General features: G+C 44.6%; 2 protein-coding genes across 7 annotated transcripts in view; one reads left to right on the top strand and one right to left on the bottom strand.

Annotated features, from left to right (window-relative positions):
* SMIM14 (small integral membrane protein 14) overlaps positions 1–10,615 on the bottom strand; it is a 34,816-nt gene extending 24,201 nt beyond the window's left edge. The window contains exons 1-2 of one of the 6 annotated variants that reach the window (XM_083458527.1): positions 10,133–10,615; positions 7,558–7,651 (exon numbers count right to left, since the gene is read on the bottom strand). The gene's annotated coding sequence lies outside the window, so the exon portion shown is untranslated. Of the gene's footprint in view, positions 1–4,795; positions 6,580–6,949; positions 6,989–7,557; positions 7,654–10,074 lie in introns of those variants that run through there. The other 5 variants (XM_083458526.1, XM_083458529.1, XM_083458528.1 and 2 more) reach the window with 5 other exon arrangements.
* A 796-nt stretch (positions 10,616–11,411) lies between these two features.
* UBE2K (ubiquitin conjugating enzyme E2 K) overlaps positions 11,412–13,846 on the top strand; it is a 34,531-nt gene continuing 32,096 nt past the window's right edge. The window contains exon 1 of the mRNA XM_083458503.1: positions 11,412–11,924. Coding sequence (XP_083314629.1) covers positions 11,862–11,924 — 63 coding nt within the window. The 5' untranslated portion in view covers positions 11,412–11,861. The remainder of the gene's footprint in view (positions 11,925–13,846) is intronic.

The raw sequence follows: 13,846 nt of genomic DNA, 5'->3' as shown, positions 1-13,846 counted from the left end.
TATCAGCAACGCAATGTACCAAAACACAATGTTCTGCCAGGACTGAAAACATAATTACACTAGTGCCGGCAAAAAGGCAGATTTGATGGGTGCTGTCCGGGTAAATAACAAGCACTTGTTTTCCCCCAGACAACAATCATTTATCAAGGAGACCAAGGATGTTCTCTGAATTCTGAGAAGTTCAGCTTGCAAGTGTGTGTGTATGTGTTCTGATCTAATGTGTAATCTCCTACATGTCAAAATATTTTAATGCTCTTAAAAATGACAGACTGTCAATCCTATACATATTGTGCTCAGAAGTAAGTTTCATTTAGGTCAGTGGGACTTAATTCTCAAGCAAGTGTGTATAGGATTGCGGGCTAAATCTAAGACACACACCATCCGATCAAGTTTACTTCTACTTTACTGCTTTTATCTCAATGGCTGTGTGAATCACACAAAGAGGCATTGTGCACAGAAAGGGGCTGTGAGATCCTTCCTTGAGGTCATGAGGCTCCTCAGCCCTACCCCAGACTTTCTATACATGAAGGAGTCAGAGATGTTCTGAATATTTTCATACTTCCTACCTTCATGGAACACTTTCCATATGGGCTAGTTTTCAGAGAATAACGTGACTGCCACAAAACTCCAGGACATTTCAGAGGATTCTGCAGTATTGTCCAGGGACCACAGTCCTATCAGTTGGGTACCAGTCCTATCAGTTGGGTACCTTCGGCTCTCATCAGCTCCAGCCAACTGTCACAGATGATGGGATTTGTAACGAAAAACAACTGGAGGGCACCAGCTTTGGAAGGCTAGCCTAGGCCCACTTGGATCTCACTCTTTCCCCATATAAACTGAGAATTTGCCCTAAAATACACCCAAAACATTGCAGGGGGCGTTTGAAAGGCAAACTTTCATTTGGGCAGCTTGTCTGCCACTACTGGTCTTCTTATTATGAAACCTCTTTGAAAACCACAAACACAGAACAACCGCCACAAGTCACTAATGCAAAATACTAAAGCACTGACACCCTCTGCTGCTTTTTGCCTCTAAATATATATACAAAAGTAGGAAACGAGACATTTTCGGTAAGAAAGAACACTTAACCTTAATTAAAAACAGTATGTTGTGGTTAAGAAAATGCAAATGCAGACAAGTGCATACTGAGCAGTATTACGTAACATTTTTTTTACCTTTTTTAATACCTTGCAAAATAAAAGTATGCCAAAATGTATTTATGTCATGGTTGCAAATCTTAACATAGGCTGCTAAAACTCCACTAGGGTCAGTTCAGGACTGAAGTCCTAATGGGTTTTTTTATTCTAAACACTGCAGACAGAACAAAACACTTTGGGCTCTATTTTTTAATGAAAGTAAAGATAATGTGAAGTAGGCAACTCCTTACACTCATAACTCAGATTATGGATTCCTGGCTGGTTATATATCACAGGTTCATCTACAACAGAGATGGAGATTTGTGGTCCTCCAGATGTTGATGAAGTACCAATCCCATCAGCCCCAACCAGCACAGTCAGGGACAATGCAAGTTGCAGTCAGGAAACAACTGAAAGGCCACAGCTCCCCCAGCCCAGATCTGCAAGTATGATGCAATGGATATTTCACAAGGAATAACGTCCCCTTCCACTGGAAGCAAGATCCTATAGTTATTGCACTAGCACTTTATCAATGGTAAAATGATTTTACATTCACATTACATTTTACATTACATTGGAATCTGCTGCCAAGGAGTGTGGTGGAGTCTCCTTCTTTGGAGGTCTTTAAGCAGAGGCTTGACAACCATATGTCAGGAGTGCTCTGATGGTGTTTCCTGCTTGGCAGGGGGTTGGACTCGATGACCCTTGTGGTCTCTTCCAACTCTATGATTCTATGATTGTATGATTCTATGACTCACAACACCTGTACCAAATAAAGCCATTAACTGTGCAGCTGAATTACAACTGCCGGTGCAAGGCTCAACAGTTTTAATAATCTTAAAAAAGATAGGCATTAACACATCACCTTGCATCAGATGACAAGTGTCCCTTGCATGCTTCCACCCACCACTGGTGGTGTAGTGAAGAGGCATTTCCCGCTTGTCCTCGCTTCTGCTCTGGCCAACGCAACCGGCAGTTCTGTGGGTGCAGAGGTGCCTGCCCCCCTCCACAAAGTCTTGCTGTTAAGGGGTGAAGATTGCTCCCGAATTCATTACTAGTTGGGAGTCAATAATGCCAACAGGATTTTTTTTTACCCTTTTTAGTGGATCTGGTTTGCATTTAAGAATGCATAGTAATAGTTAACCCATTTCTTCCACTGCTGGGCCTTCTGGCCTTATTCCCTACCTCCAGTTATTGCAAATCAGTACAGTACAGTGGTACCTCGGATTAAGTACTTAATTCGTTCTGGAGGTCGGTTCTTAACCTGAAACTGTTCTTAACCTGAAGCACCACTTTAGCTAATGGGGCCTCCTGCTGCCACCGCGCTGCCGGAGCATGATTTCTGTTCTCATCTTGAAGCAAAGTTCTTAACCCGAGGTACTATTTCTGAGTTAGCGAAGTCTGTAAACTGACGCGTATGTAACCTGAAGCGTATGTAACCCGAGGTACCACTGTAATATAAACAAGAAACTAGCAAAAAGACAGTTTGTCCAACCTGTCTGCTAACAAAGTTATCTAGCAGAATAAAGAATTATGTTCCCAGATACTTTTTATTTTTTCATTTCTCCAAGCACAGAGGCCACCCACTGATCCAAGGAGAGCAGGAGAGTGGAGCAACCAGAGGAGGACTCTCTAAATTACAAACAGGCCCATGAGTCCAAAAAAGGCTGTTGACCTGTCTAGCAGTTCAGGGTAACCATTTTATCCTCAGAACCACACTTACATTGGGCTGAAAACAGGGACTGGCCAAAGGTGACTCAGTAAGTTTCAAGGCTAAGCAAGAATCTGAACCCAGATCTTCCCAATCTTAGTTTGTGACCTAAGTTATTGAGACCAGGATAGCAGAAGGACGGCCTTCTTGGGATATTGTTATATGTCCCATGGTCCTAGGTTCTTCAAATTTTTATTTTCACACTTTCTGTATGTTCTGTAGAACTTACTAAGTTTTATTTATTTATTTTTTTTAAAAAGGACCACCCATATGAACTTGTGCAACCTTTAATATAATTGACAGAGACCCTTCTGACTGTTTATTTATTTACTTTTATTTAGTAACCTACATTTCCTCAAAGCAATGCACATGTAAAAAGTGTCAGACTGATCCTCCTGAACGTCTAATAAAGTCACTGGGTAAGGTGCAGGTCAGTGAAAGCCAGGAAATTGACATCATAATGGTAATTAAAATAAAATCATTAGTTAAGCACAGGGCATTCTGAAAAGCAGGAAAATTACAACGGTAGGATGATAAACGTGCAACTCTACAACACCGTGAAAGCACACTCAGGAAAAGAGTCATACCTTTTTCAGGATACTTCAGAATACTCATTTCACACTTATAACATGACACAAGTACACTGTTGATGTTAAATAACAACTATCTTAGTTTTTGCCAATTCTCCCTGCACAGGCAGTCTGAAGCCAGCATGTATTAAAGGTAAGCCCAGTATTAAAGGTAAGCCCAATTATCTAAATAATACCAAGTAATATGTTTAGGACTGAAGTCCTAACTTTTTTAAAAAAATAAGAATTAAAAGCATCCATGTTCAGTATTGGTTGGCATTACAGCGTCATTGCTAGCCTTCTCCCAAGGCTCTCTCTTGAGAATGCAATAGCTTCTGGGGCATCTGTTGTCTGTTCCAGGGATCCCTATTCCATTGTGAACAGGAAACGTTTCTTTATAAAGATTAAGGAGGAAGCTGATGTTTTAACTCAAAGTCAACACAGTGTGACCTGGCTTATTAAAGAGCAAGAGAAAGAGAGGAATAATATAAAATTGATCCAGTTAATGTGCTGCTCAGTCCTATACTTGTTTACTCAGAAGCAAGTCCTATTGAGCTTAATGAAGTTTACTCCCACCAAAGTGCCCATGTATGCTAACCTGGAAGCCAGTCACTTAACTCCACGTAGCTTGTGTAAACATGCAGGGTTTAGCTTACAAGGGTTTGAGGGCACTGCCTTTACTAAATTTAACTGTTTTATTTGTTAAACAAATTTATAGACCGCTTCACGCCATAAAAGGCATCAGGGTGGTAGGTGTACCCAGCTCACAACCTAAACTTCTGCAGGCACTTGGAAATTTAACTTGCCTTGTGTTCAGCATCATGCATCTCTTAAGAAATATTAAAACGTTTATTCAGGAACAAAACCAAATCTGTATAAATCAGGTGTGCAGTTCTGCTCGGTTGCAAGACCAAAAACAAAACCTTCGCCAGCCCCCGCGAGCAAAGGGCTCTCCTTCTTTATCACAGCTGGCCTCTCACCAAAGCAAAGTCGGTGGGGCTCCTTTGGCACAGAGAGGATCAGCAACAGGCTTTTTACAGGGAGAGATCCGGTTTTTTTAAATGACCCCCCCTCCCGCCAGGAAATCAGTGCAGGGCTTGCATATTTTGCGGGTTTAAAATACTTGCAAAGATCCAGAATAAGCAAAAGGCAGCAGTAGAGAACAAGGGGCAGTCTTTTCCCAGAAACTTTTTTGTTTTGCCTCCCATCCCCAAAGCAGAAGAGAGAACTGGGGTGGGAAACTTTTCCTTTTCCTTGCCTCCTTTCGCCTTCTTCCTCCATTAAAAGAAGGACAAGCCTGGGAGGGAGAAGAAGGGGGAGAAGAAGGGAAAAAACTAGCTTGAGGCTGGAATGCGGAGAGGCAGCCACAAACAACTCACCGGGTTTGCTCGGATCTGGAGAGAAAGAGGCGCAGCCCCGAGACGCCAGCCAGCGCAGCTGCGGAGCGACTCTGCCTTTCGCCTGGTGTTTTGATTCCGTCGACCACGTCAGTCTAGCAGGCAGCGCTGCAAGACCCGGATCTGCCGGCTCGCAGGCAAGGGGAGGGCTTCTTCTGCACCCTCCCCTTGTCTCCCATGGGGATGGCGGTGGGCGGCGCGCTAAAGCGCACGGGCCGCACCCCTCGGCGGCCGCCCCAGAGGAAATCGCTGGTCGCCGAATCGTGCGGCGGAAAACTAAGGCTGCCGTTGCACGCGCGCCCTCCATTGACTTGTAGAGTCCGAAGGGACCCCGGGGGGGGGGGAATCTAGTCCACCCCACCCCCGCCATGTAGGAAACTCTTTGCCCGACGGGCTCGAACCCACAACCCTGAGATTAAGCGGCTCTCGCTCTCCCTCTCTCTCTCTATATATTTGGCTTTTCAAATTAAAGTTTTGCAATCACATATCCAACATACAACATAAAAACAAGATTCCAAAGAATCTCCTGGACTTCCCTAGTCCCCTTTGTGGGTCCTATTGTTAGTCATTTCCTCCTGCAACTTTTATAATCCGATCTTTTGCATCTCCATTATATCCAAAATTCACCATTAAACTACAAGTGTTAATCCAATCCTACTAACGATTTTAACTGTTTACTGTGGTTTTTAAGATAAACAATAAAATTTCCCCATTCTTTATTAAGGGTTTGGTCGTCCTGACTTCTGATTCTTGCAGTCTTTTTTGCTAGAGATGGAAAGAAGATAAAAGTCCTGACCAGAGAAGAATGGCAGATTAAGTGGATGGGATTATGCTGAAATGGCAAAAATCGCACAATAGCCAATTTTTAAAGTGGTGTGTAAGTCCCTTAGAATGAATATGACTTTACAAATGAGAAAAGAACTTTGAATCAATAACTTGGTATTGATAAGATAGTAATGTTTTCTGCTAGGTCATAAATGGATTTAGGTTAGCACTCCATTTTCTGGTAACTTCCAGATTGGATTATGGTAACACAGTCTACATGGGTCTGTTCTTGAAGACCACGCAGAAGCTCAACTGGTCCAAAACCACAGCATGCAGATTCCCCACTGGGGTTCCTTTTAGAACCACAGAGCCTAGGACTTGCGGATCAGAAGGTTGGCGGTTCGAATCCCCGCGACGGAGTGAGCTCCTGTTGCTCGGTCCCTGCTCCTACCAACCTAGCAGTTCGAAACCACGCCAAAGTGCAAGCAGATAAATAGGTACTGCTCCGGCGGGAAGGTAAACTGCGTTTCTGTGTGCTGCTCTGGTTCACCAGAAGCGGCTTAGTCATGCTGGCCACATGACCTGGAAGCTGTATGCCGGCTCCCTCGGCCAATAAAGCGAGATGAGCACTGCAACCCCAGAGTCAGCCACGACTGAACCTAATGGTCAGGGGTCCCTTTACCTTTTAACCCACTGTCTAAAACAGGGGTATGGTTGCCGGTTCATTTCCTGGCTCAATTCAATGTGCTCTTGTTTGTGTTTATAGCCCTAAATAGTTAAAGTCCCAAATATATGAAACACTGCCTCCTTTCCTACTGTCTTGAACGTTAAGATCAGTAGAGGGGCCCTCTTGGTAGTTCCATCACCCTTGGAAGTTTGGGGGTGCTGGTGACCCTTAACTATGGAATTCCCAGCAGAATGGAAGTTGTAATCCAGCAACATCTCCAAACCTTCTCTGAATTTAGTATTTTGCCAAGTTAAAATGTATTATTGTTTGTTGGCAAAGCTGGTGGGAAGAGCATGGAGGCCCTCTGCTGTTGGCACAGCTGGAGGGAAGAGCATGGAGGCCCTCTGCTATTGACCAGGGGACCAAAGGACACAAGGGTGCTGTATCCCCTGCCCTCCCAGAAAGAAGACTGGCAAGGTGAAGGCAAGCCTAGTCCCACCCATTGGCCTGGCGCCTGCTTCCCTTACTGCTGCAAGAAAGTATGGGAGGAAAACCTACTTAATGTGACCTGAAGTCTACATCATGGCATTATAATTTAAAAATTATTGTTCAATGGACAAATAGTCAGGGGGGGGGGCATTAAGAAAATTGACATAATGGGAGAGGGCATAGAAATGCTCAATATAATATATATACAGTGGTACCTCGGTTTTCAAACGTAATCCGTTCCGGCTTCCAAAACGTTCGAAAACCAAGGTGCAGAGGCGGTCTGCATTTTCAATGGAGAAATTTTTTTAAAATGCAGCAGAAGCCGTTCAATTTCCGAGGCGTGTTCAAAAACAGAAGCATGGGTTTTTGGCGTTCGAAAACCGAAACGTTTGGCTTCCGAGATGCTCGAAAACTGAGGTACCACTGTATTTCAAAAAAATTGTGCTGCCCAGTTGTGAAATTCCCTCCCCATGCAAATTCACCTGGTGCCATCATTACTATTATCTTTTAGGTATCTGGCAAAGTCACCCTGTTTTCCCATGCATTATTTTATTCCTGCTGCAACTGATGCTTTTTTTAAAAAAAAACACTTTAAAAAACACACTACTATTTGTTTAGCTGGAGAGAGAAAATGCATACCGTAATATCAAAAATTACCAAATCTAGGATTGACCATTGGCATTGTAAACTCAAAGCCTGAAACCTGCTGAGGCTTGGAAATTGTCACCACATCTGGTTAATACCCTGGCTTTAATATTTAATACAGTTAAATAACACTTTCAATTTGCTCTAGGAAAAAAATCTGAAGAGGGGGAAGTCTTACTGTGAATATAACTTACTGAAGTTGCTTAGGCAATGGCAGATTTAATTTGACACATTCCATCCTGCAGAAGGCACTGTAACACCAACTTTTCAACCTGTGCACAGACAAACAGGTAACATTTATAAAGCAAGCTACACATATCAAGGGATAAGGAAGGAGGCAGGAAAATTGAGAGGTGCTATTGTCTGAAATGTGAGGTCACACTAATGTGCTTATTTCTGCAATTTAATCAGAATTATGTAACTAGGTAGCAAAAGCAGTTCATACTAACATGTTTCATTGTAAGCAGATCCACAAATTCTATAAGAATTACAACATATTTTGTATATTGTATTTAAGTAATTACAGTGGTACCTCGGGTTAAGTACTTAATTCGTTCCGGAGGTTCGTTCTTAACCTGAAACTGTTCTTAACCTGAAGCACCACTTTAGCTAATGGGGCCTCCCGCTGCTGCCGCACAATTTCTGTTCTCACCCTGAAGCAAAGTTCTTAACCTGAGGTAATATTTCTGGGTTAGCGGAGTCTGTAACATGAAGCGTATGTAACCTGAAGCGTATGTAACCCGAGGTACCACTGTAGTCTAAGAATGCACATGTTTTCCATTTATCTCTCATCAGTAACTCAATTTTAACAGGATTATTCTTTTAAAAACTGAGTAATCGTAGGTCAAAAACTCTTTAACCCTCTCTTCTCCAGTATTAGTTGCAAGCAGGGTAGAAAGGGGAAGCAGTGTGAGCGAACTAAACAGGATATTTAAAGGGTCTAACAGCCTATATTGCTCACACTTCCCTGTGCTGCATGATTCGGTGATTTTAATACTCTGCTGAGAGCTCTCTCACTGGAGAGTATGATTAGCCCCATGCTTTGGATCTAGGGATCCATCCAGTTCTTTTATTAATTACCCCACACGGGTAAATTTTCTATATCTATTATTATTTTCCTTCCCACAGGTAAAACAATGATTCTGTAGCTTTTAAGAGTCTTAAGATGGAACATGGGAGGTGGTAGCATACATTCAAAAAAGGATATGAATATGGTGTACAGTTTTCAGGTTGCATCAATGCCTTTTACTGCTTTTATTCAGGTACTTTCCCTGGAGCCTGCCTTTTGCCATATGGCCTCATATCTGACTTATGCTGCAGTCCTAAAAGCACTATCTATGGAGTAAGCACCATAGTGTTATTTATTTTTCAGTAAACATGCAATAGTATTGCATTTCTATTGCTCCATCTCTCCTCTCTACTGTCCCCATGTCCAGGTTACTTTCTGTTGTAATATAGTTACTGCCTCACACTTGTGTGCATGAAACGGTTAACCTGAGCCCTGAGCTCAAGTTGCCAGAGTGGGTGTATATTAGCAGGCTCTCAGCAGCTTCTGCTCCTGCTTCTTCTCAGTCTTTTCTTTTTGTGCAAGCAAAGGAGCCATGTGGCCTGACTCCCAACTCAGCAAATGGTACAAGTGAACTGAACCTCTCCCAAAGGGAGATTTTAAAGCCTGCATCTTTGCTAACCTAAAGACTGCATTATCCTTTTTGTAAGGAAACCAAGTACAGTGGTGCCCCGCAAGACGAATGCCTTGCAAGACGGAAAACCCGCTAGACGAAAGGGTTTTCCGTTTTGGAGGTGCTTCGCAGGACGAATTTCCCCATGGGCTTGCTTTGCAAGACGAAAATGTCTTGCGATTCCTAGGGGTTTTTTTCCGCTCCCCACCCCCTTTTTCTAAGGCACTAAGCTGCTAATAGCCTTTTAGCAGCTAATCCGCTAATCCCTTAAGCCTTTAATAGCCGCTAACAGCCGCTAAACCGCTAATAGCGCTAATCCGCTAATGGGCTTGCTTCGCAAGACGAAAAAACCGCTAGACGAAGAGACTCACGGAACGGATTCTCTTCGTCTTGCGAGGCACCACTGTACTTTTGTTTTTTTTAGACTATTAGGTATTAAGTGATTAATAAATCAAATAGATAAGTAATAATAACAGACTGGAACTCCTCAGAAGGCCATCCAGCTGTAGCCACTGCTCTGAAGGACAAAATATTTCTCTCTTCAGCATCCCACGTCCAATGGCCCCAATATTATTGTAATTAATACATGTATTACAGCAGGTCCCAGGGTGGGCTACAACAATTTGAAAGTCAGATGAAAACCTGTTTGTACAGTCACAAGAATAGGGTGGACTCTGAAAGTGCACATCTCAGGTGTCAAAAGGCATGGTAAAGAGGGGCATCTTCAGGATTCTCCAAAAGTTGTATAGTGAAGAAGCCACATACCTCTATGGGGAGGGAATTTCACTACTTAGGGGCTGCTGCAGAGAAAGGCATATTCTGGGCTGCTGCCACCACAAACTCGTGAAAGAAACTGCTACTACCCCAGTGCCCCTTCTGCTGATCTGGGAGGGTCTGTGGGGAAGGAGGCATTCTTTCATTTCTAATTTTGATGTCCCACATGCTACAAGAGCTGTGTACATGGAACACGCTTCATGCTGAATGCTATTGACATTCTGGGGAGTGGAAATGCTTACAAAATGCTGTACTGCCTCCACAATGCGGCAGCTCAACTCTGCATCCTATGGCACTCACATCCTGGTGCCCCATTTTGGAAAGCGTCCCCTGAGCAATTCTGCCGTCTCCCGTACGCCTCAGACCTCTCCGTGTGGAGTTTCCAAAACGGAGCCCTTTCCCATCAATCTGCGGCAACGTGAAGGCCAGAAAAGTTGCCCAAGGAAAACTGCATGGCTCTGAGAAGCCATCTTCCCTGTCTTGGGAAAGCACTGATGTTTCATTTTGTTTTCAGATATGCTCTAAGCTGCCAAGAACGGCTGGGGAAACCCGGTCAGATGGGCGGGGTACAAATAATAAAATGATGATGATTATAAATTAAAACAGAAGGTGGACAATGTGTTATGTACGATCCACCCGCCACACAGGCTGGTGCAGGCTGTGTTTGTGTGAAGGAGCAGGTAGGCGTGGTGTGATACCTCATTGATGGGTGTGATTTCATCACAAGGGCCTTAGCTCTGCCTTGAAACAACAGTGGGGTATCAGCTTTGCCCCCCAAGGCATGACGGATGGAAAGAAAGACATAACGTCTTACAAGGGGCAAAGAAAGACATAACATCTTACAAGGGGGAAAGAAAGACGTAACATCTTACAAGGACAGGAAGAAACACCTCGGACAGAATAATTGCCACACACAGGGAGAACAAGGATATAGTTTGAGTTCCTCCCTTGTAGCTTTATAAATCATGTAAGGTGTCAACATGAATAGAAGTTATTAATAATGCAGCTGTTGTATAAGGGATTATTATTATTATGACCGGAATGTTGTGGAAATTAATAAGATTTTGGAACGCAGAAATAAAGCAAATAATCCAGCCATCAATTCTAGCACCTTCTCTAAATTATATAATTCAGGATTTGAATGATTGGTATTAATAATTGTATTATAAATTGGTATTGTTATAATGGGGCTCTTAATTAGTAATAAAATTATCATTAAAAAAGCTCTGCCCTACTCCCTTACCCTTCCTGCTATTATTATTATTAATTATTATTATTATTATTATTATTATTATTATTATTATTATTATTATTATTATTATTATTATATTTGTACCCTGCCCATCTGGCTAGTTTCCCCCAGCTGCTCTGGTGGCTTACAGCACGTGTATTATCATCTGAAAACATCCTAAGAAATCGATGCCTTCCCAAGACGGGGAAGTTGTGTAGCTCTCCCGTCTCAGCCTCTGAAGGGAGGGCCGTCGCGCAAGGAAAAGGCGCCACCACCGCGAAGGCCGCGCCTCCGCTCCAGACGCTCCACATTCACACGTACGGACCTACGTACCCCCCCCCCCGAAAAGGCGGTTCTGCCTCATAGTCAGTGACGGCCAAGGGCGGAGGTCGCCGACGACCCCTCCTGAGGCGAGGTGGGCGAAGGCCTCCCCTCTCCCTGAGGGGCGAAACCACCGTCTGACAGGAGATCCTCTCCTCCACTTTTTCTCCTCTCATTTTGCCTCCCCTTCTCCACACTTTTCGCGGGGGCCCTAAGCAGCGGATTCCCCCCCCCCGCCCTTTCCTATTCCCCTCCCCTCTCCATTTTCCTTTCTCTGACGGAGAGGAAGGGGCAGGCGGCCGGGCGGCGGCGGCAGCCAACGCGCATGCTCGGCGCCGGCGCCATTTTGGAAGGGCCGGGAGATTAACCCGCGGGAGCAGCGGTGGCGGCGGCGGCGGGTGGAGGAGCTCGGCCCGGCTCGGCGGCGGCGGCAGCAGCGGCCTGGGGTTGGGCGGGTCGTCGGACCCCTCCGAGGACATGGCCAACATCGCGGTGCAGAGGATCAAGCGGGAGTTCAAGGAGGTGCTGAAGAGCGAGGAGGTCAGCCTTTCCCTCCCTTGTCGCCCTCCTCGGTCGTGGCGTTTCTTGGGGGTGGGGGAGAGATTTGGGAGGCTACATCCCTTTCGGTTTTCCTTCCCTCGCCTCCGTTTTTCTTTCTCTCCGGGGTCTCGGGGAAGCAGCGATGTTGCCTCGTTTCCTCGGGCAACGTTCATTTCCCATGGGGGGAAAAAAAAGGAAATTTCTGGGGAGGGGAGGGGGTCCCCCAGTGGGGAGTGACCCCCATCTGAGGGGAATGGGGTGGGGGGTGGGGGAAGGAAGAAATGATGAGGAAGGGGATCAAGCTAGGCCTGCCAGCTCCATCTGATCCTCTCTGTTGCCCGTGTAGGCCCACCCAAGAGGCCCAGAGTCACGCCTGAATTTGTAGCGTGTTAACCACCATACGTGTGAATCTGCCCCTTCTGGGGGGTGGGGAATGCACGTCACTGCCCTCCTCAAGCTGTGCTTTTGCTGCTCTCAAATGTCAACATGCTCTCTCCAGCTTGTGCTGGGGGTGAAATAAGTAGCACACACCACTTCCCTGGCTCAGATGCTGGCCCATGTAATAATAATAATAATAATTTATACCCCGTCCATCTGGTTGGGTTTCCCCAGCCACTCTGGGCAGCTCCCAACAGAATATTAAAAACACAATAAAACATCAAACATTAAAAACTTCCCCTAAACAGGGCCGCCTTCAGATGTCTTCTGAAAGTGGCAACCCTGCCACTGGTCTCCAGCTCAGTCCCACAGGTATCCTGCCCCCCCTTGTCTTCTGCTTTCTGATAAAACTGACTAGGCCGGAGAAAAGTAAAAAGCCTTGTTATGGTTACCAGCGCAGGTATGGATGCGGCGGTTGAATTTCCCCCCAGCATTTTGTCAAATCCATCAGAGCTTTCCGCTGTCACTTTTTTTTTGGCTGGAAAGTAGAAGAGGAAGACAGGGAAATGAAATTTGGGGCTGTGAAACTGGCAATGCTTCCCTTTGCACTTCCCCATTTGTATGTGTGTGTAGCCATTCAGAAATCTGGAAAGTCTGTGGGGGGAATGGGGCGGGTCAAAGAGCAATAAATCGTGGGCGCATTGCATCAGTTCACAGGTGATGAAAGGTTGAAATGCAGTTGTAACCTGTATGACCATCAGTTGACTAATATAAGATTGCCTCAGTGCATGGAATACTTTGTTTATGCCTTTCATATGTGCATAGTGGTGGAGAACATCCAAAGTGCTTTTAACTGGTTTGTATGGTGTCATACTGTTAATAGGAAGAATATTAATCTACTGGTGGTGTAAACTGGTATGTTATTTGTTATTAGCATAACTGAGTATAAAAAATACCTGTGGGATGAGAAACTATATGGCAGAGATAAAAGGTGGAGGATGCATAGTAACATATTTGCTTTTGAAAACCAACCTCTTAAGAAAAAGTGTGAACTGTAGTTGCAGACTTTGAGGACATAAAAATGTGTAGTGACCCTTTGCTGCATCCTTATAGTGTAATTATAACACACACACACACACACACACACAGAGAGAGAGAGAGAGAGAGTAGGCCACATCCTAACATCTAGTTGGTGTATTTCCACTTCTGGAATGGGATGGGATGGTCTTAAGCAGTTGTAAGTGATTTTGTATCCCTCCTCTGCTGGCAAAAGTTAAACCAAGGGAAGTCATACTGATGTAGAGGACACAAAGAGGGCATGCTAAGGGTAGGGAATGGGTTTGGGAAGAGGGGCAAACAAAGTTAACTCTGCATCCTAACTCTCTTCATTTATTGGTCTTGTCCACAGAGCTCCATGTAACTTGCACCAACAAAAAACCAAGTGTAACTAAACGTTTCATAGGAATTCATGGGCAAAAAATTCAAGTTAACACTACCTGCCCAAACCTGGCCACACACACCCTGCCTAGAAACAAGATGAAGCT

Source organism: Podarcis tiliguerta, assembly GCF_965153285.1.
Source record: "Podarcis tiliguerta genome assembly, chromosome: 9".
NCBI classification, from domain to species: domain Eukaryota; kingdom Metazoa; phylum Chordata; class Lepidosauria; order Squamata; family Lacertidae; genus Podarcis; species Podarcis tiliguerta.
This window is presented reverse-complemented; position numbering and strand designations above follow the sequence as displayed.